Here is a 21,456-nt window from a genome sequence, read left to right as displayed (position 1 = left end):
CGCCCACAATTAACAGTGCTTCGATTTTAGTGATGATATGTTTTCTAAACGCCGGCCAAACATAATGTGTGCTAGAGGCACACGAAATTTTGCGATTTTCAATGTCTAAAAAGGCGTTTTTAAACTGTCGCAGGCCTCAATAAAACTCATGTTGTTTAAAGTTTTATTTTCAGTATGTTATATTGCGATTTTCAATCAAAAAATTAGCGTTGTCCTCAGAAACTCGCTGCCGATGAACGTATATTAATTAAACTATCGCCGGATTCGCAATCCGTGTGTGTACAAAATTAAATAATTATCATCGTTAACGTCGCACAACGTTGTGGAAAATTTTTGATTTAGAGAAGATAAAACCAACATAAAGTTGTTTACGGCCTAAATACAACGTCACGCTGATAATAACAATCGGCGATTATAGCAAAAAGCCATTGCACGCGTTATTGGCGACTTCTACAGTTTTAAAAAAATTTCAGCGGCAATGCACGGGTATACCTAATATATAAAACTTCGATGTCCGCCGACCCGCAAGAATTAATACTTTCAAAAAAAATGAATCGGGCGGGAATACAGATTACGAAAACTTTAGGATCGCCGCGACAAAAACAATTAGCGATTTTGATGAATTTAACCAGTAAATAAAAAACGCTTTGTTGCCGATTTTTCAAAGTTTCTTCTAATTTTCGAAAGGAGTATCGACCTCCGACGGACCCCCGTTGTATTTAAAAAAATATTCTTTATTCGACCATTCGGTATTCGTAAAAATATTCGAACTATTCGATTCGAAAAAAATATTCGATTTTGCCCACCCCTAGTGTCAATCGTAATTTCAGATCTGTACCCCTGGACAGGTTAAGTCTAAAATATCCCAAAATAAATTCCAATTTGAGATTGAGATTTTTTTGACAGATTTTTTGAATTGCTGGACTCCTCACTACCGTTAGATAGTTTACAAAACAGCTGGTCGGTTATCATTTCCTCCACTATCAAAATAACTGGCTAACTAAACCCATACCCGGATACATGGACCAGTATCGGGATGAGAGGCCGTGGTTTGTCGTATGAGTAGTGTCTCATCGGCTTTGTTCTCGTCAAGGATTAAAATTGTGAATCCTATCCTAATATTTCAGATTTCTGACAAACCTAAATTTGCGAAAATAGACAGGAACAATTTGTATGCAAACCGTAACATACTCTGATACAAATTATCAAAAATACTGTTTCTCCCCATTCGATAGAACTCCAATTTCAAAATACTGAACAATGGTATCGTCGCTAGATAAATATCGCGGAGTGAACCTCATGCTCACCACCTCACCTACGATATAAGAAATTTGGTAAGCAATGCCAAAACGGAAAAAAGTTCCATCCCTCAAAATATAGTAGCCACTGTGGAATTATGTTACCTGAATAGTTTTAATTGTAAATTCTCAATATTTTAACCACGGAGAATCAAATAATTGCATAATAATTTTTTATCAATTGCATAATAATATTTTATTGATATTGTATTCAATACCAGCCAATATTCTATCAAGCGTTTCATAAATATAATCCCAAGTCTGCATTGCTTTGAACATGACATTAAAATTATGTGTAAATAAACTAAAATTGTTCGAAGTATTTAGACTATAAGATATATCGATACCACTTTACAATATACCATACTTAGTATAAAAACCGTGGTCTAATCAGGAAAACCTAATAATGAAACCTCCAGTATGAGTAGTTTAGAAACATTAGAATATGCTGGAGAGCTCACCAGATTTCAAAATGCTGACATCAACTTCTTTTTCCATTGCAATGTTTGATGTTTTAGGGTTGAGTATAATGCCGCATAGGATTTTACGAAATACGACCCAATGCTTTTCATGGATTTTGGTTGAAACAAACTTTCTGAATTTCCATATTGACATTTCAGCAATGTAGAGGGCAGTGAGGGCCTCCTGTTAGAAAAATATACAATTTGAGCAATGAAATATTTGAAACTAAGAAACAAGTTCCATCTACAAGCAAATGTAAGTCTAAATTTGAATATTGTGAAATGGAACGGCTTTATTTGATTAAATATCATTTTTAAACAAATGCTTTACGTGAATGAACCCACGGGGTCAGCTTAAATTTTTTTTTTAGATTCGAAACTAAGTTGGATATATATAATATTGTACCCAACACTCCACCTAGTGGATCTAATTCACCTACTTGAATTGTCTGATGCGTAAATAAATAAACAAGATGTCCTTCCAGAAGCCTTTGATTTAGCCCGATTGATCCAGGAAATGGTACCATGATATCTCTGAAATGATCCACAGTAATTCCTGGGGGTAAATCTGATTTGGTGAAAGTAACTTTCTTGTTTTTTGTGCCCTTGAATGACATTTTCTTCAAGCTGTGAACGACGTCATAGATAGACATTCCAGTTTTCATTTGGTTCATGGTGATATGTTCGGATCTTAAGGTGTCACGCAGGACACACAACAAAACTTCTGTCATTGTGTCGGGACTATATTGCTCATAGATTATCAAGACTGATACCGTGAAAATGAGGAACATTGGTATGGAGCATAGAGAGAAGATAGCCTTGGCTTCATTCTGCAGACGATTCATGACATAGGCACTCTTGTCTCCACTGAAAGCTTTGACAAGTTTCATGACGTCTTCTTCAGAGAACCCTGCCAACGCGATGATTCTCTCGGGACGGGCCACTCCTTTAAAATTTCGAATGACATGCTCACGTGAGGAGTAAAGAATGCGGATGCCTGAGTAGAGCTTGCCAGCGAGGATGAGGTTTAGAATAAGCTTGGGATCTGCTTCCTCTTTATGATTGCATTTGCCATGTGGGATTCCAAGACTTTCGGGAGATGAATATTGATCAGCTCCATCAAGAACGAGAAGAAATCTTTCAGGATATTCCCTGATCCATCCAACACCCATGTCAATGACATCGTCATTCTAATCCGTTTTCCCAAATAAGAAATTTTTTGGGCTAATTCTTCTATGAACCTCAAGATCTCGGAAGTCCATGCGATGAACAACCTCAACCTTTCTAAGCTCTGGTATCTTACCATCAAGCACATTAACGGGGTATGTTTTTGTCATTTCAGTTTTACCATATCCAGCTCCTCCTATCAGAGCAACCCTTGATTTTCCATCTGAGAAAAAGTTCTCCATGGATATTGGCTCGCCAGGTTGTTTCTGAGTTTGCTGACTGAAACCCACTTCTGGTTTGTACTCGGATTCTGTTACTGTGGTTTGGTAATAGTCAACTTCTACTGTTTTGGGATTGGTTTTGAAATCGGGGGTTTTGAGATACTTCTTTTCAATCGGCTTTGCACTTCTCCTAGTTAAATCGTTGATGGCATCCTTGAATTCTTGGACATTTTCTGTGACATGAAACAAAAAATCATTTGGCATTAGTACGTTGTGTATATTTTTGTCTTGTTTCATTGATAGATCAGCATAACCTATTCAGTAGGGAATTACAAAGTATTTATGGAAATAATTTAGTCTCAATAGCCCATCACACACTTTTATTTAAAAGTTGGATTTTAAAAAAGAGATTTCATACGATTCATCACAGCCTATTTGCAAATGGCACAGCTTTCTGTAGGGAGTTTTATAAAAATAATTTATAGGAAATGCGTTAATAAGATCTTGATGGAAACAGGATAGCTTTGTTAGAAAAGTAACAAACATAAGGAAAGACATATATTCTTTTCAAAAGAGCACAATAAGCCAATTTTTATGGAAACTAAAAAATCCAAAATCCAAATTGGAAATTTCAAATCTTCAAGGAAAGAATGACTTGGCAACACAAAAGCGTGCCCACAACATTTATCACTAAAATAAACCTCAATAGGTATGATTTAGAAATTTATGTAACTAATCGCAGTACTAACCAATATTCTAAGAATTGATCGTCTATTATACAACGATACAGCTCAGTGATGCTACTGCACCATATGGATTTCTAAAAAATGAGAGCTTTCCAGAGTTATGCAGGTACAATATTTTACCTGATGGTCCACTACCCCCCCCCCCCCCCCCGGCCTACTGTCCAATTGTTGTTTTAATAAATAAAATGGCAAAACATGTTGAACGAGATCAAGGATATATCAACTGACCTCCTACAGCTGCTTCCTGCTCACTTGATGTATTGGTTGGTTGAGTGTCAGAAGGTCTATGGCGATCAGGAGTGTTGTGGTGATGGATATGGGTTGTAGGAACTGAAACAATAGAAATATGGATTCAGTTTACAGTCATGGCTTTACTTTATCATGTAAAATATTAATCTCAAAAAGCCTTTGAGTTGAAGTATAATGATAATGTTTTGGGACAAAATATAGGATGCTTCAAGGAGTTAACAATGCACCAACTATAAATAGGATATAATCATATTCTAAATTCTTTGATAATAAGTGGAACGGAAAATTTATTTACTTGTTAATTTTTATTCTCACCAAATCTGCAATTATTGGAGTAAATTCCTTTTGCTTTTATATTTCATAGAAACGACTAAACAGATTACTTGGTCTGATATGTTTTATTGGGTGGAAGACATCTTTGTTATATTGGTTTTGAAATCAGTGATATATAGGTAAAGCGATTTGGAAAACTCAAAAAGTGAAAATCTGATCAGAACCAACTATGCAAAAATCTGAATAAATCGAAGCGATTTGGCAAACTCCAACTGTATGTTCTTTCGAAATTTTATCTGAAAATTCTTATTTTTGCCAGGATATTGCTGACCCATAATCATTGAAAACACAGAAACCCTCAAAATGACGTGGTGACTTGAAACGATGGTTTGTTCTGCCTGTTTAGTACAGATGGCCTAGGATATTTGGGATTACAAAAACAAGTTACTCACAGATCTGTTGTGTTGAAATGTTTTGTTCCCCGAAGTGAGCTTGACCAATCTGGCTGCCTGCTACTGTAACTGAAAAAATATAAAGATGAGTTGAAATACCAAAATTAACGCAATTAGTTAGATTTAGCTTATGAAGAGGTGTGCATGGTATATTCAGGGTTAGTATAGATATATATCCTTGGGAAAATGATTAGAGTAAGCATATGAAGTGGGATTCGTGGTATGTTCTGGGTTAGGATAGATATAAAACCTTAGGGAAATGGTTAGAGTAAGCATATGAAGTGGGATTCATGGTATGTTCTGGGTTAGTATAGATATAAAACCTTAGGGAAATGGTTAGAGTAAGCATATGAAGTGGGATTCATGGTATGTTCTGGGTTAGTATAGATATAAAACCTTAGGGAAATGGTTAGAGTAAGCATATGAAGTGGGCAATAAAGTGCAAGAACCGAATGATAAAGGTATAATACTCGACTGTATGTTTGGAAACCAATGCAAAACTCTCGATAATATTACCAGTAGAGGATGTTCCCTGATGTCCATGTGCGCCAGAGGGTGTCATACTTCCAGAGCCACTTGCAGCTATAAAAGGAAAAAAAATTCATTAATTAAAAACAAGTAACCTTTGGGTTAGAATAAATATTTCAGCAGTTATCTCACATGACTTGAACCTGTCTAAATGACCTAGAGACTTGACTTAGAGAGGACTTTAATGAGTCCTTGCTTAAGAGAAAATTTCGACGAAATACGATTTACTAAGTTAAATTATACTTTTCGATTTTATAAATAGTGTTCTTTTTTCTAAAGTTTTCAATGGGACCCATATATACACATTTCTTTGTTGTTCATGACTCAGACTCACTAGTGACTGAAATTGACTTCAGATTTAATGATCAGGATTTCGTCATACTAAAGAAATGACTCGGCTTGATTCAAGACTAAGATTTGAACTCTGTATCCAGAACTTGGTATGTAAGACTACACTATATATATACACTATGTATGTAAGATGAATTCACATATAACAATTTTTCACAAATATTTCATTTTTGGCTTATTTTACTTTAGGTTCCCTAATGATTCAGTCCTATTACTCTGCAAAAAACTACCTTCTCCTCCAGTTGCCCCTTGTGGGTCCACAAGCGGTTCAGATGATCGGGAACCAAATGGAGATGCACCAAGTTGAGGTGATGGAACACTGGACACTCTTTTCGGTTCTTCACATCGTGCAACTGAACAAAAATTGAGGATGCAACATTATAATAATTGTTTTATTGTTTTTTGAAAAACCATCCATCTAATTTTTTATTATCATTCAGCATTGTCTTTACTCTAATATATTTGAACAATATATGTGCGCCTTATGTATGAACAAAGCCTCAATCTAAGCACTTTATTCAGTGTGCGCTTTATAACCCGGTGCCCCCTATGGTTCTTGAAATACGATACTCAATCCTACCTTCACCTCCAGGTGACCCTTCTGGCTTTGAAAATTGATCGGCTGATTGAGATAGAGATGAACCGAGTGGAACATTAGACACTCTCTCCTCTTCCACAGTTTGCGCGAGTGTTGTTGGATGAGGAGAATCTGTTTAGGAATAAAATTTAAACTACATAGCAATATTTCAAGGTTACCCATGTTTTAAAAAAAGTTTCACTTAATCAGGGGTTTGCCTACGGAAAGCACCTTCATACAAGTTGTGTTTGTTGTTAATTAAATTGCAATCTTACTTGACTTTCAGTATATTTATCGTCATGTATAATTAATTTATAATTTGTATAGACCCCGAAGTTACCTTGTTCAGATCCATCTTCATTCAGAAAACCATCTACCAGTTGCCAGATTTTTTCAGTTGTTGCTGATTCACCTGTGTTAAATAAAAAAATATTTTGTTTGGCCCGCCGTCAAATAATGTTGCACAATGCACACTTATCAACCCCCCTGGGCTAAATATTAGACATTAGGTTAAACTTTCAATACTCACCATTCTTGTATTTCCACTGAGTCAACATTTGCAGATTCCTTTCTTCAACAGATCTTGCATTGTCCTTTATGTTTTCGACTTCCAGCATACTGAGCGATAAACCTTTCCTAGACAATGCAAATCTTTTGAACTGCGCAGCATTGGCAAAGACTTTCGGAACTTCCAGAAAAGCATCTTCGATTCTGGGACCTGTTGGAAGGAAAACCAGAATAAATACGAACCCCTATTCTCGCTACATTCGAATGTATTTAAATATAAGCCTCATGCCCACCACTTCTGGAGATCTAGGATATAAACCCCATGCCCACCACCTCTAGAAATCTCTGATACTAACCCCATGCCCACCACCTCTAGAGATCTCAGATACAAACCCCATGCCCACCACCTATAGAGATCTCAGATACAAACCCCATGCCCACCACCTATAGAGATCTCAGATACAAACCCCATGCCCACCACCTCTAGAAATCTCTGATACTAACCCCATGCCCACCACCTATAGAGATCTCAGATACAAACCCCATGCCCACCACCTCTAGAAATCTCTGATACTAACCCCATGCCCACCACCTATAGAGATCTCAGATACAAACCCCATGCCCACCACCTCTAGAAATCTCAGATACAAACCCCATGCCCACCCCCTCTTGAGATCTAGGATATAAACCCCATGCCCACCCCCTCTTGAGATCTAGGATATAAACCCCATGCCCACCACTTCTGGAGATCTAGGATATAAACCCCATGCCCACCACTTCTGGAGATCTAGGATATAAACCCCATGCCCACCCCCACTTGAGATCTAGGATATAAACCCCATGCCCACCACTTCTAGAGATCTGGGATACAAACCCCTTGCCCACCCCCTCTTGAGATCTGGGATATAAACCCCATGCCCACCACTTCTGGAGATCTAGGATATAAACCCCATGCCCACCACTTCTGGAGATCTAGGATATAAACCCCATGCCCACCACTTCTGGAGATCTAGGATATAAACCCCATGCCCACCACTTCTGGAGATCTAGGATATAAACCCCATGCCCACCCCCACTTGAGATCTAGGATATAAACCCCATGCCCACCACTTCTAGAGATCTGGGATATAAACCCCATGCCCACCCCAACTTGAGATCTAGGATATAAACCCCATGCCCACCACTTCTAGAGATCTGGGATATAAACCCCATGCCCACCACTTCTGGAGATCTAGGATATAAACCCCATGCCCACCACTTCTGGAGATCTAGGATATAAACCCCATGCCCACCACTTATGGAGATCTAGGATATAAACCCCATGCCCACCACTTCTAGAGATCTGGGATATAAACCCCATGCCCACCCCCACTTGAGATCTAGGATATAAACCCCATGCCCACCACTTCTAGAGATCTGGGATATAAACCCCATGCCCACCACTTCTGGAGATCTAGGATTTAAACCCCATGCCCACCACTTCTGGAGATCTAGGATATAAACCCCATGCCCACCCCCACTTGAGATCTAGGATATAAACCCCATGCCCACCACTTCTAGAGATCTGGGATATAAACCCCATGCCCACCCCCACTTGAGATCTAGGATATAAACCCCATGCCCACCACTTCTAGAGATCTGGGATATAAACCCCATGCCCACCACTTCTGGAGATCTAGGATATAAACCCCATGCCCACCACTTCTGGAGATCTAGGATATAAACCCCATGCCCACCACTTCTGGAGATCTAGGATATAAACCCCATGCCCACCCCCACTTGAGATCTAGGATATAAACCCCATGCCCACCACTTCTAGAGATCTGGGATACAAACCCCTTGCCCACCCCCTCTTGAGATCTGGGATATAAACCCCATGCTCACCACCTCCCGACATCTCAGATTTAAACCTCATGCCCACCGCTATTTGAGGTGTTGGATACAGAACCAATTTCTAATAACTCTTGGGATCTGACCCAAATGGGAAGTGTTTTTACAATCCCAGATTAAGTGTTTGTCGAGAACTTTGTATGGCACAAAGGTGTGAAACAGGTCATGAAGTAAACTTACCAGTGACACCACTATTCTCTGCCTTGAGATGTTTCTCAACAACCTCTCTGATATATCTGGATGTTGCATTTGATCCTGAAATACAGAGAAAATATGAACAATTTATGAGTAAATATTTCAATTTTATTGTGAAAATCCATCATCAGGTTCCTCAAATGAATCATGACTCCGACTTGACTATGGCTCTCAAGTCCTGATTGTGAAATCTTGGGCTGCGATATTAAATAACGTTTTACATTCTTTTCAATTCCAGAAAACTGCAATCAATAGCTTGAGTTTCCCACTCCCCACTTTTAGAATCATGAAACACGACTCTGAAGCTGTGGTGAGTAGTAACTATGTCTCCGATTTCAATGCCAGCAATACACGTAGACCTACAACTTCACAAGTTAATGAGGTTACTCAACGCTATGTACAACTGGAATGATGTGTTTCTCACATTTCGTTTCAAGCACAACCTTATACACGCAACTGATCAAAACTTTCCCACAAACCTACCTCGTTTATGGAAAACAAACAAATATTTACCGTTTTTTTCTTTCCAAAGTTGAAGCATCTCAAACTTTTGATCTTCAACAGAACTTGCATTATCTTCAATAATTGTTGAGATTTCATTGATACTGAGTGCGAGACCTGTCCCAGCTTGTGCAAACATTTTGAAATGTTTAAAAGTTGGAAATCTCTTCAAGATATCAGTGCAAGCGTCTTCAAATCTCTCATTCTCTCCTGAAATATTGATTAGACTTGCTTTACACAACTAGTACAAGTATGAACAGTCGTAAGCAGCGACCACAATGAACATAAAATTGTTAACATATATATCATCTTGTTTTATCACCACAACCATGCAAGTTCACTTTTCCCATCTTATGATAAATCAACTTTTCCAACTTCCAAAATACGTAATAAAATCTTTTTACATTAAATCTTACTAGATGGCACTAGAGAGTCATTATTTTATCCAATTGGTTACTAGTCATTTAATTACTGGTGAAAGGGTTAGGGTGACACAACATTAGTACACTGCTAAGCATTTCTAATTTGAAAAATTTTTGAATTGCGTGAAAAAAATAATTCACAAATCTACTATGTTATAGCAACTTCTTCTCAAACATATATTTAACAACATTTCAATATTTTCAAATATTTGAATCATCTAGGCTTTTCCTGACTGAATAATTATCAATTACTCTAATATTCAAACCCACCTTCACCTGCTCTTGCTCCTTGTGGCTCTGGATGTTGCTCAGCTGATTGAGGATCAAATGGAGATGCACCGAGCTTAGGTGGTGGAACATTGGACACTCTCTCCTCTTCCTCAGATTGTGCAAGTGAAGTTGCATCTGTATGGGAAATAGGTTGATAAATATAACACGCTAAACAAAGCCCTACCCAAGCACCCAATTATATGTATACTGCAACACCTAGGGTACCGTACCGACATAACACTTGTAATTGTTTAAGTCAGTGCTATCAAGGAAAAAAGTGGGTTTAGGAATTCTAATCTAATCATATTCCTATCATATCATATATTGCTAGGTTGGATGGCACTAAGACAACAGAGATAACATTGGTGGATTATTATCAGATGTGAATGTGAATAAGTATAGACAAGTGGTTTTTACACCACTTTCAACTTATTTCACAGGATTTCCTCGAGCCTTTGCATTGTTTCATGATTGTGCTCCACCAAAAAGGTTTAAAATCACTGGTATAGACTAATATTTCATTTTAGGGACAGACTGAATGATTTTTGTATTTTTACATAAAAAATCTATTTCAAGAAGAATGAAGCCTAACACAAGAAGATAGTCTAAATCAGGAGTAGACAACTTTTTTGGGCTCGCGTGCAAAAATCGACTAAATTTAACGACAAAAATTTTCCGAGTGCCGACCAAAATTAAAAACAATGCTTTGCTAATTTCAAAACAAAACTACACAATAATAAACTTTTTAAACATTTACAGACAGATTCCCTATTCAGGAAAATATGAGTCTGACAAATAGCTTGGATTACTTTTCATATATATCAGTGATGTACATTTATGATGACTTATGATGTACATAACCGCTGATAGAGATTTTACATTGGTTTTATATTTTGTAACTTTCAAAGAAATACACGAACTACTGGTTTCATCTTCCGGATATTCCTGTTACGAGACTTAGTGTAGCTCATAACTGAGAACAGAGGTTCACAATCATATGTAGATGAAAACATGGAGAGTAATGTAGTTGCAAACTTTTGAAATCAATTTATAACAGTAAGTTAGCAAGTAACTCTAACCAACATGAGCTGTGCAACTTCATAAATCAAGCAAAAACGAAGAAAAAGGGTTACACAGACAAAGTATATTATGTAAGAATACAGCCAAATGAATGCTGCGCCCTTCTCGAAAAGAGCTCATTCAGTTGTTACATCATATTACATTTCTTTGTTAACATATCTCATGAAAGAACAAAAAGAGTTTAAGTAAATAACGAATTGATGACTAATGATTAAACAAACACCTAGTTTCATCAGATAATTCAGAATCTTAAAACTTTTTATCTGTAGGAGAATGATATCGTTTCCGAGGCATTGCTCGCGTGCCGAACAAATGATCTATCCCACTTCATTCTTATTTTTACCATTTTTCTCATTACCTTCACTTTTTGTCATCTCCTGTCTCTCTCTAGCTGGTGATGTACTGCCACCCTTGCTGCTTCCCACTGCGCTTGGTTCGGAAGAAATTTTTTCAGAGAATTGAGAAGGATCTGTAACAAAAATATTTACTTGTTGCGTTATCGTGTTACTGCTAACATGAAATTGAAGAAACAAAGGAAAATGAACAAAGGAAAGTAGAGCAATATAACACATGAGATTGCCATTGCATGGTGGTTCCCACTAACAGTCTTCATTTAGGAGACTTACATTCCTTTAAACCCTATTTTGAGGTATAGTCAAGTTTATTTTTTCCATTCAGTAAAAAGTAGTTAGAAAATAGAATTAAACACAATTTTACTGAGGAAGGGAAGATGCACAGAACACGTTTTTTTTATACCATAGGCTGCATCACGGTTTAAAATTATAAGGCGTGGTAAACTAATAGAGAATTTGTATTAAATAGAGCAATGCTTAGAGAAAATATACAGGTGGCACTAACTATTTGATAAGAAATACACTTTGATATGGCCAGATTGATAGAGATTAGACAGTTTGATAGCAGGCTGAATTTTTTCAACATTTTTTCAAATCTCTTCTTTGAACAAGGGGTTAAACGAATAGTTTTATGAGATATTACTATGTTCTTGGGATATTTATATATTCAAGATTATTGTCATAAATGAAGGAAAATGCAATCGTTGAAACATAATATCCTTAACATGCATTGCTAACATAGTTTGATTTAACATTCAAACCATCAGGCCATTCCAGAACAATTTAACAACCAGCATTACCTTGTTAATCAATGTTGCAGTAGCATGTGTATAGCTAACAACACTAACTGTGAAATATAAAAAAGGCAAATTCAATCTATAAGCTTCATGAAATTGAAACTTACTCGATTCGGCTCCTTCCACCTTGAGAATTGAATCAGTGGGTTGGGAGTTTGATCGAGATGGTTGGACAGCACGTAAGATTGGCTGAGATTCGGATGTTCTCTTCTCATCGGCATTTCGGACAATTGAAGGTGGAGGCAGGGAATCAGATTCGGCTGTAAAAGATATGTAAAGTATAAGCCCATTTGTTTATGTGTACTTCTTTTTATTACCTATTCATGTGAATACTTACAGAAGGTTTACCAATTTAGATTCTTGAACACCTCTCTTGAGCATGCAAACCCAATACAAGCCTCAAGCCCTGCCCATTTTATGGGTATTTTTAAACTTATTTTTTATGTCAACCATTAAGCCCCAAAGCTTTACTCGTGGCTTTTTAAAAGCGTCTGCTAGGGTTCTATTCAGCAATATATCTTTAAAACACACTCCTCGAAAAAAAATTTTGCGAAAAAATTTCAAAAATTTTTAAAAAAAATTGGACTTTGAGATATTCTGTGTACAGTAGAGGGTTAATAATTAATTACTAATTAATTAATTTTTTCTTCAACGTTTTCGTCAAGTTTTTCCTAACATACCAATACCGAAACGATTATTATAGCATAAATGGTTATTACCCTGAAATTCACAATTGTATTTACAGTATTGTCAAGGTCAAATTACCGATATTGATGACGTCACAGCTCTTATTATTACTGCACAGACCACCCCCAATGCAAAAAAATTAAATTTTTTCGACGGAAATGCGCGTAGAACGGCGTAAACAATCCCATACGCGCATTTACGCGTTAAAATTACCATTAATTTTACGTTTTTTTTACATACAAAAAATCTCCATACCTCTGCCAACTATGGAGCAGTCGAAATCATATTTATCAAAACAACACAGCGCCAGGGATGGTCAGGGATAGTTAGTATGACTGAAAATACATGCTAAAACAATAATAAGTCGTTATAAAGGAGTATTTCCTGTCTGAGCTGGGTCACATTTTCAGACGTCTGACAGGTGATTTTGAAATCCAGGCTATTTATACGATTCGCACTTTGCATCACGGCTGGAAGGTTTTATCGCTTCTCTCATATCAGGGCATTACGTCGATAAACAGCTAAGAGCGATATTGACCCTATAAGTACCGAAATTTAAAAACTATAGTAAAGTAAACCCATATGGGCAAACCTTCCAAATTAAAATTAATGGTAATTTTAACGCGTAAATGCGCGTATGGGGTTGTTTACGCCGTTCTACGCGCATTTCCGTCGGAAAAATTTAATTGTTTGCATTGGGGGTGGTCTGTGCAGTAATAATAAGAGCTGTGACGTCATCAATATCGGTAATTTGACCTTGAACTTGACAATACTGTAAATACAATTGTGAATTTCAGAGTAATAACCATTTATGCTATAATAATCGTTTTGGTATTGTTATGTTAGGAAAAACTTGACGAAAACGTTGAAGAAAAAATTAATTAATTAGGAATTAATTATTAACCCTCTACTGTACACAGAATATCTCAAAGTCCAATTTTTTTTTTAGAAATTTTTGAAATTTTTTTGCAAAATTTTTTTTCGCGGAGTGTGTTTTAAAGATATATTGCTGAATAGAACTCTAGCAGACGCTTTTAAAAAGCCACGAGTAAAGCTTTAGGGCTTAATGGTTGACATAAAAAAATAAGTTTTAAAAATACCCATAAAATGGGCAGAGCTTGAGGCTTGTATTGGGTTAAATATATTATGAAGCATCCAGGAGAGAATAGAACATGTTTGTTTTGGGGGAGACGAAAGACTATGGCATGGGTTATTATACGACGCTTATTTGAGCCTTTTGCTTCTTACAAAGCCATGTACAAATGGCACGGATATCTATTGATATGTTTGAAGCTACAAGTAATGAAAATACTGATTAATGAGGGGCTGTGGTGCACCATGTACATGCGTGGGGAGGCTTTTGGGTGTGTACAATGGATCCATATAGGTTTATCATACGTACCGGTTCAGCCCCAATTCTGACAAGATGTCCCAGCAGCCTGCCCTGTCGACTTAAATGTATTTTGCATTATGGCAATTTAGGTATTAACATTAGCTGTACAGCAGTTGAATTACTCAAATAGGTATTCCAATAATTTGAATATTATATTAAATATTTGTTTTATATATGTGGTAAAACTGAATCTATGCAATCGAATGTTAGAGTGGTTAAATTAGCTTGACTAGCCTTTTAATTGGTCAAGTAGTGAAAAAGTAGACCATATATTGGCCAGTTATCATTTGTTTATGGTGCATATGAATTTTACATAGAGCCTTATAAAAATTAACTCTTCTATAGGTCTAATGTGGGCTTCACCGAAAATTGAAAACTAACAAGGTTTTGGTCTGCTCATAAGCGGTTGCTGTTTCGTTTTCAAGAGACAAAATATCAGAATGTTGGAAAATTATATTCATTATATAGAATAAAAAGCCTAACAGGAGAAAGAATTCTAAAACATTTTACAAAAACAAAAACATTGTAAAATTGAATTTGTGACCAATTTTTTGCTTGACGTTTGGGGGGGGGGGACTTAATTTTGATCATATTTTTCGCTCCCTTTACTTTTCGCCTCCGCCGATCTCTGTCTCGTGGTTAATGGCCTACCACGTTTGCTTTTTCACTGCGCTTGGTTCAGAGGAATTTTTTGCCAAGATTTGAGAAGGATCTGTTGCAAGTAAGGATGGATAATATCGAATCATGGGTGATCATGTAAAACTGGGATGAAGGAACGTATCGTAACAGAAACAATTACTTGTTAACAATTCCTAAACCGGACATGATCCAATGACCTGACCAGATGAGGAGATAAAACGGCGGCTGCGAATTTCTTGAGATGCAATGCAATGAGGAAATAAAATTCATTTTTTATTCGAGAGATGTGTCATTGCACGATTTTTATAGAAAGTAATTTCTTGAAGAAAATCTCTATCCATGTGAAAAAATTACCATCGATGTCCGGAAGTGCATATGCGTGCAAAAAATTATTTTCGAAAATGAACATTACAAAGACCAAGCAGAGAACTACAATTAGTGATGCTCATATAGAAAAAGTTCGAATCTTGGCTTCGTCCAGCGCGACACCTGATGTACAAAAGATTGAAGTGTAATGCAACAACAGGTGTCAAATTGTTTAACAGAAGAACGTATTCCAAATCTTTTCATTCCTATTTTTACCATTTTTTTCATTACCTTTACTTTTCGCCACCTTCTGTTTTTCTGGAGCTGGTGATGGACTGCCACCCTTGCTGCTTTCCACCGCACTTGATTTGGGAGAAATTTTTTCAGAGATTTGAGAAGGATCTGTAACAATAATAATTACATGTTGCGTTATCGTGTCACTGCTAACATGAAATTGAGGAAAATGAACAAAACAAACGTAGCAGTATTTCTTTACATACAGTAGCACTTGATGAGAACAATATGATATGACACATGAGATTGTCATTGCATGGTGGTTTCCACTTACAGCCTTCATTTAAGAGTATGTAGTCCGGCATATCTTTAAACCCTTTTCCTAGTTACAGTCTAGTTTATTTTCCAGCCAGTAAAAAAGTAGTAATGAATACAAGAAGTGAACCTATCGTAAAGTAAGCATATGAAGTTGGGATTCATGGTATGTTCTGGGTTAGGATAAATATAAAACTGTAGGCAAATGGCTAGAGTAAGCATATGAAGTGGGATTCATGGTATGTTCTAGGATAGGATAGATATAAAACCGTAGGCAAATCGTTAAAGTAAGCATATGAAATGGGATTCATGTTATGTTCTGGCTTGTAATATATCCCACAAGACTCAACAAAGTCAATCAGGAAGCAATGGAGTTATTGAAGATTTCCTGTCAATTCTAGAATAATTAGGATGTTACCAAAATACTCAACCACAAACTGCCTCTTTAAAAAATGCTGCGGTTACCGTGGAGGGTCGTTGAAAAATAGACATTTTAACTCGTCATGCTCGACACTGGTTTGGAGCTTAGGTTTAAATTTTATATCAAAGTAAAATTATGAAGATATTAAATGGCTGCAAAAACTTTTGAAGTTTGAATAGTTAATTAAATTCAGTTGAAGTAACTGGGCTCACATATGAGCCCATGCTTTTGTGGGTTTGCTCGTGTGTTAGAATTTTCTATACACACTAGTGTATGAGGTGTTTCCACAACTACGTTCCAAACAAGGCACAACAAAACTAATCATTTTACTCGCTATTCTGGAGCAGTGGTTTGCCACCTATAATTCGAGAGTGCCAGATACAAATATCTGGGTGAGACTGCGTGCTACACCTTTATTTAACATGGGCTCTGTATAGCTGCAAGCACAAAAAAACATTGTAACGACAATGGCATAGATTATAAATGGTACTCGGGTATAGGCTATGCGATGCAAAGGGATTGCAATTACTTGCACATATCAAATTGAACTACGGTAACTAGAAAATTCGTTTTGCATACCATTCAAAATTGGCACTTCTCCGTGACCTGCACAATTTATTTCGTTGTGGGCTGCAGTTAGCCTGCGGACCGCCGATTTCACACCTCGGCTTCAGAGTATCGGCTCCCAATCAGGGCCCGTTGCCTACCAAAGGGGCCACAATAGGTTTACTTTTCCCCTTTCAAGTAAACTCCTAGTTCTTTCTAATTTCAATGCTTGATAAGGTTATTTCACAGTTTTTTTTCACTTTGTTGAGCATAAATTATTACATATTATTTGAGATTTGGATACTATCGATCAGAATAACCCTCTAAATACCTGATAAACAGGGGGCATTACTGCTAAAAGCCCCTGAAGGAGGCCATTAGCCATAAAAGGTTTGTAACCGAGCATTAGAAGAATATACAATATTTGACGCTCAGCATTTCAATACTTTAGTTTCAGGAAATGGGCATCCCATTTGAAACAGTGATTTATGCTGGGTTTGAATTTTATACAGATGGTGAATCAAAGCCATCAATATTAGAATTCTAACCTGTAATTCAAGCCATTATAGATGAGATCAAAACGATGAATGAAAATATCGGTATATTTCATTCAATACCGATAATATTACCGATAGCCATACCGATAATTCTCTGCTTAAGACACGACTGCTGGTCACATACGTACCTTGATAAACTCCAGGTTCCATCGACGTCAAACTCTCTGCTGCTGTTCTAGAGGTCAACGATGCAGACAACGATTTGCTGGGATCTGTGATGGAAAGAATACAATGTTAGCAAAGCTTAATAATATGAATATTTTTTTTCATTTTTTCGAGTATGGGACATCAAAATCAATAGTTTAACGATTTCAATGTTTGCAGTTTTATGTTTATATCCAAAGGAACAAATCAGGAAAATGTTTAGAGTATGTTTTGGGTTGGGAATGGTTGTTAGAGTGAGCATATGAAGTGGGGTTCATGATATGTTCTGGGTTGAGATGAATATAAATCTTTAGGCAAATGGTTGGAGTAACCATATGAATTGGGACTCCTGGAAGTGGGATTAATGGTATGTTCTGGGTTAGGATAGATATAACACTTTAGGTAAATAGTTCGAGTAAGCATATGAAGTGGGATTCATAGTATGTCCATGCTTGGAATATATCTTATGAAACCTAACAACCCCGTCAAGAAGCAATGGAGTTATTCCGGATTTTCTGTCAATTCTATCGCTTACTCAGTCTAGATTAATCTGGAAGCTGTCAAAATAGTCAACAAACAAACTGCTTTTGTTGAAGTAAGGCTCGCATATGAGCATTTGCTTGTGTGGGTTTGCCTGTGTGACAGAATCTTTTATACGAACTATGTCGGCAGTATTTTCACAACAAGATTCCAAACAAGGCACAGCAAAACTACTCATTTTACGCTACTCAACTTTCCTGTCAATTCTATCGCTTACTCAGTCTAGATTAATTAGGAAGCTATCAAAATAGTCAACAAACAAACTGATTTTGTTGAAGTAAAGCTCGCATATGATCATTTGTTTATGTGGCTTTGCTTGTGTGACAGAATCTTTTATACAAACTATGTCGGCAGTATTTTCACAACAAGGTTTCAAACAAGGCACAGCAAAACTACTCATTTTACGCTACTCAACTATTTTCATCAAAGGTCCGACCATAAAATTGAAGCATATGAAGTGGGGTTCATGATATGTTCTTGGTTGGGATGAATATGAAACTTTAGGCAAATAGTTAGAGTACGCATAAGAAGTGGAATTCATGGTATGTTCTGGGTTAGGATAGATTTAAAACTTTAGGCAAATAGTTCGAGTAAGCATATGAAGTGGAATTCATGATATGTTCTGGGTTAGGATAGATATAACACTTTAGGTAAATAGTTCGAGTAAGCATATGAAATGGGATTCATGAAATGTTCTGGGTTGGGATAGATATAAAACTTCAGGCAAATGGTTAGAGTAAGCATATGAATTGGGACTCCTGGTATGTTTCGGGTTAAGATAGATATAAAACTGTAGGCAAATGGTTAGAGTAAGCACAGGAATTGGGACTCCTGGTATGTTCCGGGTTAGGATAGATATAAAACTTTGGGCAAATAGTTCGAGTAAGCATATGAAGTGGAATTCATGATATGTTCTGGGATAGGATAGATATAACACTTTAGGTAAATAGTTCGAGTAAGCATATGAAATGGGATTCATGATATGTTCTGGGTTGGGATAGATATAAAACTTCAGGCAAATGGTTAGAGTAAGCATATGAATTGGGACTCCTGGTATGTTTCGGGTTAAGATAGATATAAAACTGTAGGCAAATGGTTAGAGTAAGCACAGGAATTGGGACTCCTGGTATATTCCGGGTTAGGATAGATATAAAACTTTGGGAAAATAGTTCGAGTAAGCATATGAAGTGGGATTCATAGTATGTCCATGCTTGGAATATATCTTATGAAACTTAACAACCTCGTCAAGAAGCAATGGAGTTATTCCGGATTTCCTGTCAATTCTATCGCTTACTCAGTCTGGATTAATTAGGAAGCTGTCAAAATAGTCAACCAACAAACTGCTTTTGTTGAAGTAAGTCTCGCATATGAGCATTTGCTTGTGTGGGTTTGCCTGTGTGACAGAATCTTTTATACGAACTATGTCGGCAGTATTTTCACAACAAGGTTCCAAAAAAGGCAAAGCAAAACTACTCATTTTACGCTACTCAACTATTTTCATCAAAGGTCCGACCATGAAATTTAAAAAATCCCAAAAAATATAATTCAAATGTTCGAACTAAATTTCAAATGCACCGTTTAAAAGAGATATGATACATTTTCAAGACTGAAAATTTAGGATATTTCAGTTGCGACGAAGAATGAATTTTTTCAAATAATATTATCTAAAACCACAACGTTCACAAGGATTTCAGCAAAATATTTATAGGTTGACTTTTTGTTATTTGTGTTATTATGTTAACAAGTTATTTGTGAATCATTAGTATGAAAAATTGCATTTCTTCTTTTTTGCCAGCATATAATATTTTCCAAAATCGGGTTATTTATTCTATTTTTTATTTTTAAAATACAAGTAAAACTGACATATAACATGTATAGCTATAAAACAATATCCTGTTTACCAGCTTTTCTAGAAATCTATAGAAAATCTAAGCAGCAGTAAAGCTTCAGTTTTTACGCCATATCTTGCTGATTAGTAAATGCTAGGGGGGGTTAGCAAGTGAGTCGATGCTCTGAGAAACTTATATTGATATGACAATTTTAATTTCGATGTTTTAGCGAAAGAAGCATTACATCACGACTGTGAAATAAAAAATGATGCATTCAAAGTTAAAAAGCAGCTGCGGTCCAAATTTAATACTAGAAAGGTTCGGATGCGGACCGCGGTCAGTTGAGTAGTCCTGATTCAGTTCCCGGTTCCCGGTTCAGTTCCAGTTCCCTGATTCAGTTCCCTGATTCGGTTCCCAACAAAGGCCTGTGGCACACCAAGGGGGCCACAATGATTTTAATTTGCCCTTTACAAGTAAACTCTTAGTCAATTCTAGTTTCATTGCTTGATAAGGTTATTTAACAGGGTGTTTTCAATTTGTTGAGCATGAACTATCTCATTTTATTTGGGATTCGGAATCTACTAATCAGAATAACCCTCTAAATATCTGATAAACAACGGGGCATTACTGCTAAAAGCCCCTGGAGGAGGCCATGAGCCATAAAAGGTTTGGAACCACTGCATTAGAAGAATATACAATATTTGACGCTCAACATTTCAATACTTTAGTTTCAGGAAGTGGGCATCCCATTTGAAACTGTGATTTATGCTAGGTTTGAATTTTATATCGTTGGCGAATCACAGCTTAAAATTCAAAGCTCTTCAGTGGACAAGAAAGTGTGCGTGTACAAGATTTAACAGCAAAAATTATTTTACGTTGTTAATATTCCAAATCTAACTTATAATTCAACACATTATAGACGAGATCAAAGAGATGAATGGAAATATTGGTATATTTTATCCAATACCGATGCAATCACCGATACATCTCTGTTAGAGACAGAACTGTTTGTCATATACGCACCTTGATCAACTCCAGGTTCCTTCGACGTCAAACTCTCTTCTGCTGCTCTAGAGGTCAACGATGCAGAGAGCGATTTGATGGGATCTGTGATGGAAAGAATACAATTTTAGCAAAGCTGAATAATTTCACTAGTTTCAATTTTTCGAGTAATGGACACCAAAATTCATAGTTCTACTATTTAAATATTTGCATTTTTTCGTTCATATAAAACTAGAAACGAATTAATTAGTATTGCAACAGCAAACAATGAGTGAATTACTATATCACATTAGTATTTGAAGTGCCTTAGTCAAAGCAGAAGTTTCATTGTCTTTTTGAGTGCACCACTAGTTTACTGCCTTAGTGGATTATTGTAGTTGCAGTTGACACTGACGCCTAAGAACAAATGTTGTTTAATATAACACTCACCCATTTCCAGCAAACTTGTTAGATTTCTTGAATGTTTGGAAATATACCAGCAAGCTTGTGAAGTATTTAAGATAAA

At 36.6% G+C, this 21,456-nt stretch overlaps 2 protein-coding genes across 2 annotated transcripts in view; both read right to left on the bottom strand.

Moving 5' to 3' along the window:
• Positions 1–2,931, bottom strand: part of LOC120337203 (NLR family CARD domain-containing protein 3-like) — a 14,276-nt gene extending 11,345 nt beyond the window's left edge. The window contains exons 1-2 of the mRNA XM_078117115.1: positions 2,200–2,931; positions 1,760–1,943 (exon numbers count right to left, since the gene is read on the bottom strand). Of these exons, the coding sequence (XP_077973241.1) occupies positions 1,760–1,943; positions 2,200–2,931 (916 nt within the window). The remainder of the gene's footprint in view (positions 1–1,759; positions 1,944–2,199) is intronic.
• Positions 2,818–21,456, bottom strand: LOC144411738 (uncharacterized). Its single transcript, XM_078117114.1, has 17 exons — positions 21,381–21,456; positions 20,973–21,056; positions 17,565–17,648; positions 15,655–15,765; positions 12,446–12,598; positions 11,547–11,657; positions 10,109–10,243; positions 9,429–9,626; positions 8,901–8,975; positions 6,853–7,041; positions 6,664–6,735; positions 6,327–6,455; positions 5,977–6,099; positions 5,384–5,449; positions 4,868–4,936; positions 4,122–4,223; positions 2,818–3,380 (listed from the first exon to the last, which is right to left on the bottom strand). The coding sequence occupies exons 1-17, from the start codon at positions 21,382–21,384 to the stop codon at positions 2,950–2,952; spliced, it is 2,136 nt and encodes a 711-aa protein (XP_077973240.1). The 5' UTR covers positions 21,385–21,456; the 3' UTR covers positions 2,818–2,949.

This window comes from Styela clava, chromosome 10, assembly GCF_964204865.1.
Source record: "Styela clava chromosome 10, kaStyClav1.hap1.2, whole genome shotgun sequence".
Taxonomy (NCBI): Eukaryota; Metazoa; Chordata; class Ascidiacea; order Stolidobranchia; family Styelidae; genus Styela; species Styela clava.
Note: the sequence above shows the minus strand (reverse complement) of the source record. Positions and strands in the feature narration are given on the sequence as shown.

What these genes read in the sequence shown, in the direction of transcription:
- LOC144411738 (XM_078117114.1), bottom strand. An exon ending in AGGAGCAAGAGCAGGTGAAG is followed by an intron (nt 9,627 to 10,108) that starts GTGGGTTTGAAT and finishes TCAATATTTCAG; the next exon opens with GAGAGAATGAGAGATTTGAA. An exon ending in AGGGTCACCTGGAGGTGAAG is followed by an intron (nt 6,100 to 6,326) that starts GTAGGATTGAGT and finishes ATTTTTGTTCAG; the next exon opens with TTGCACGATGTGAAGAACCG.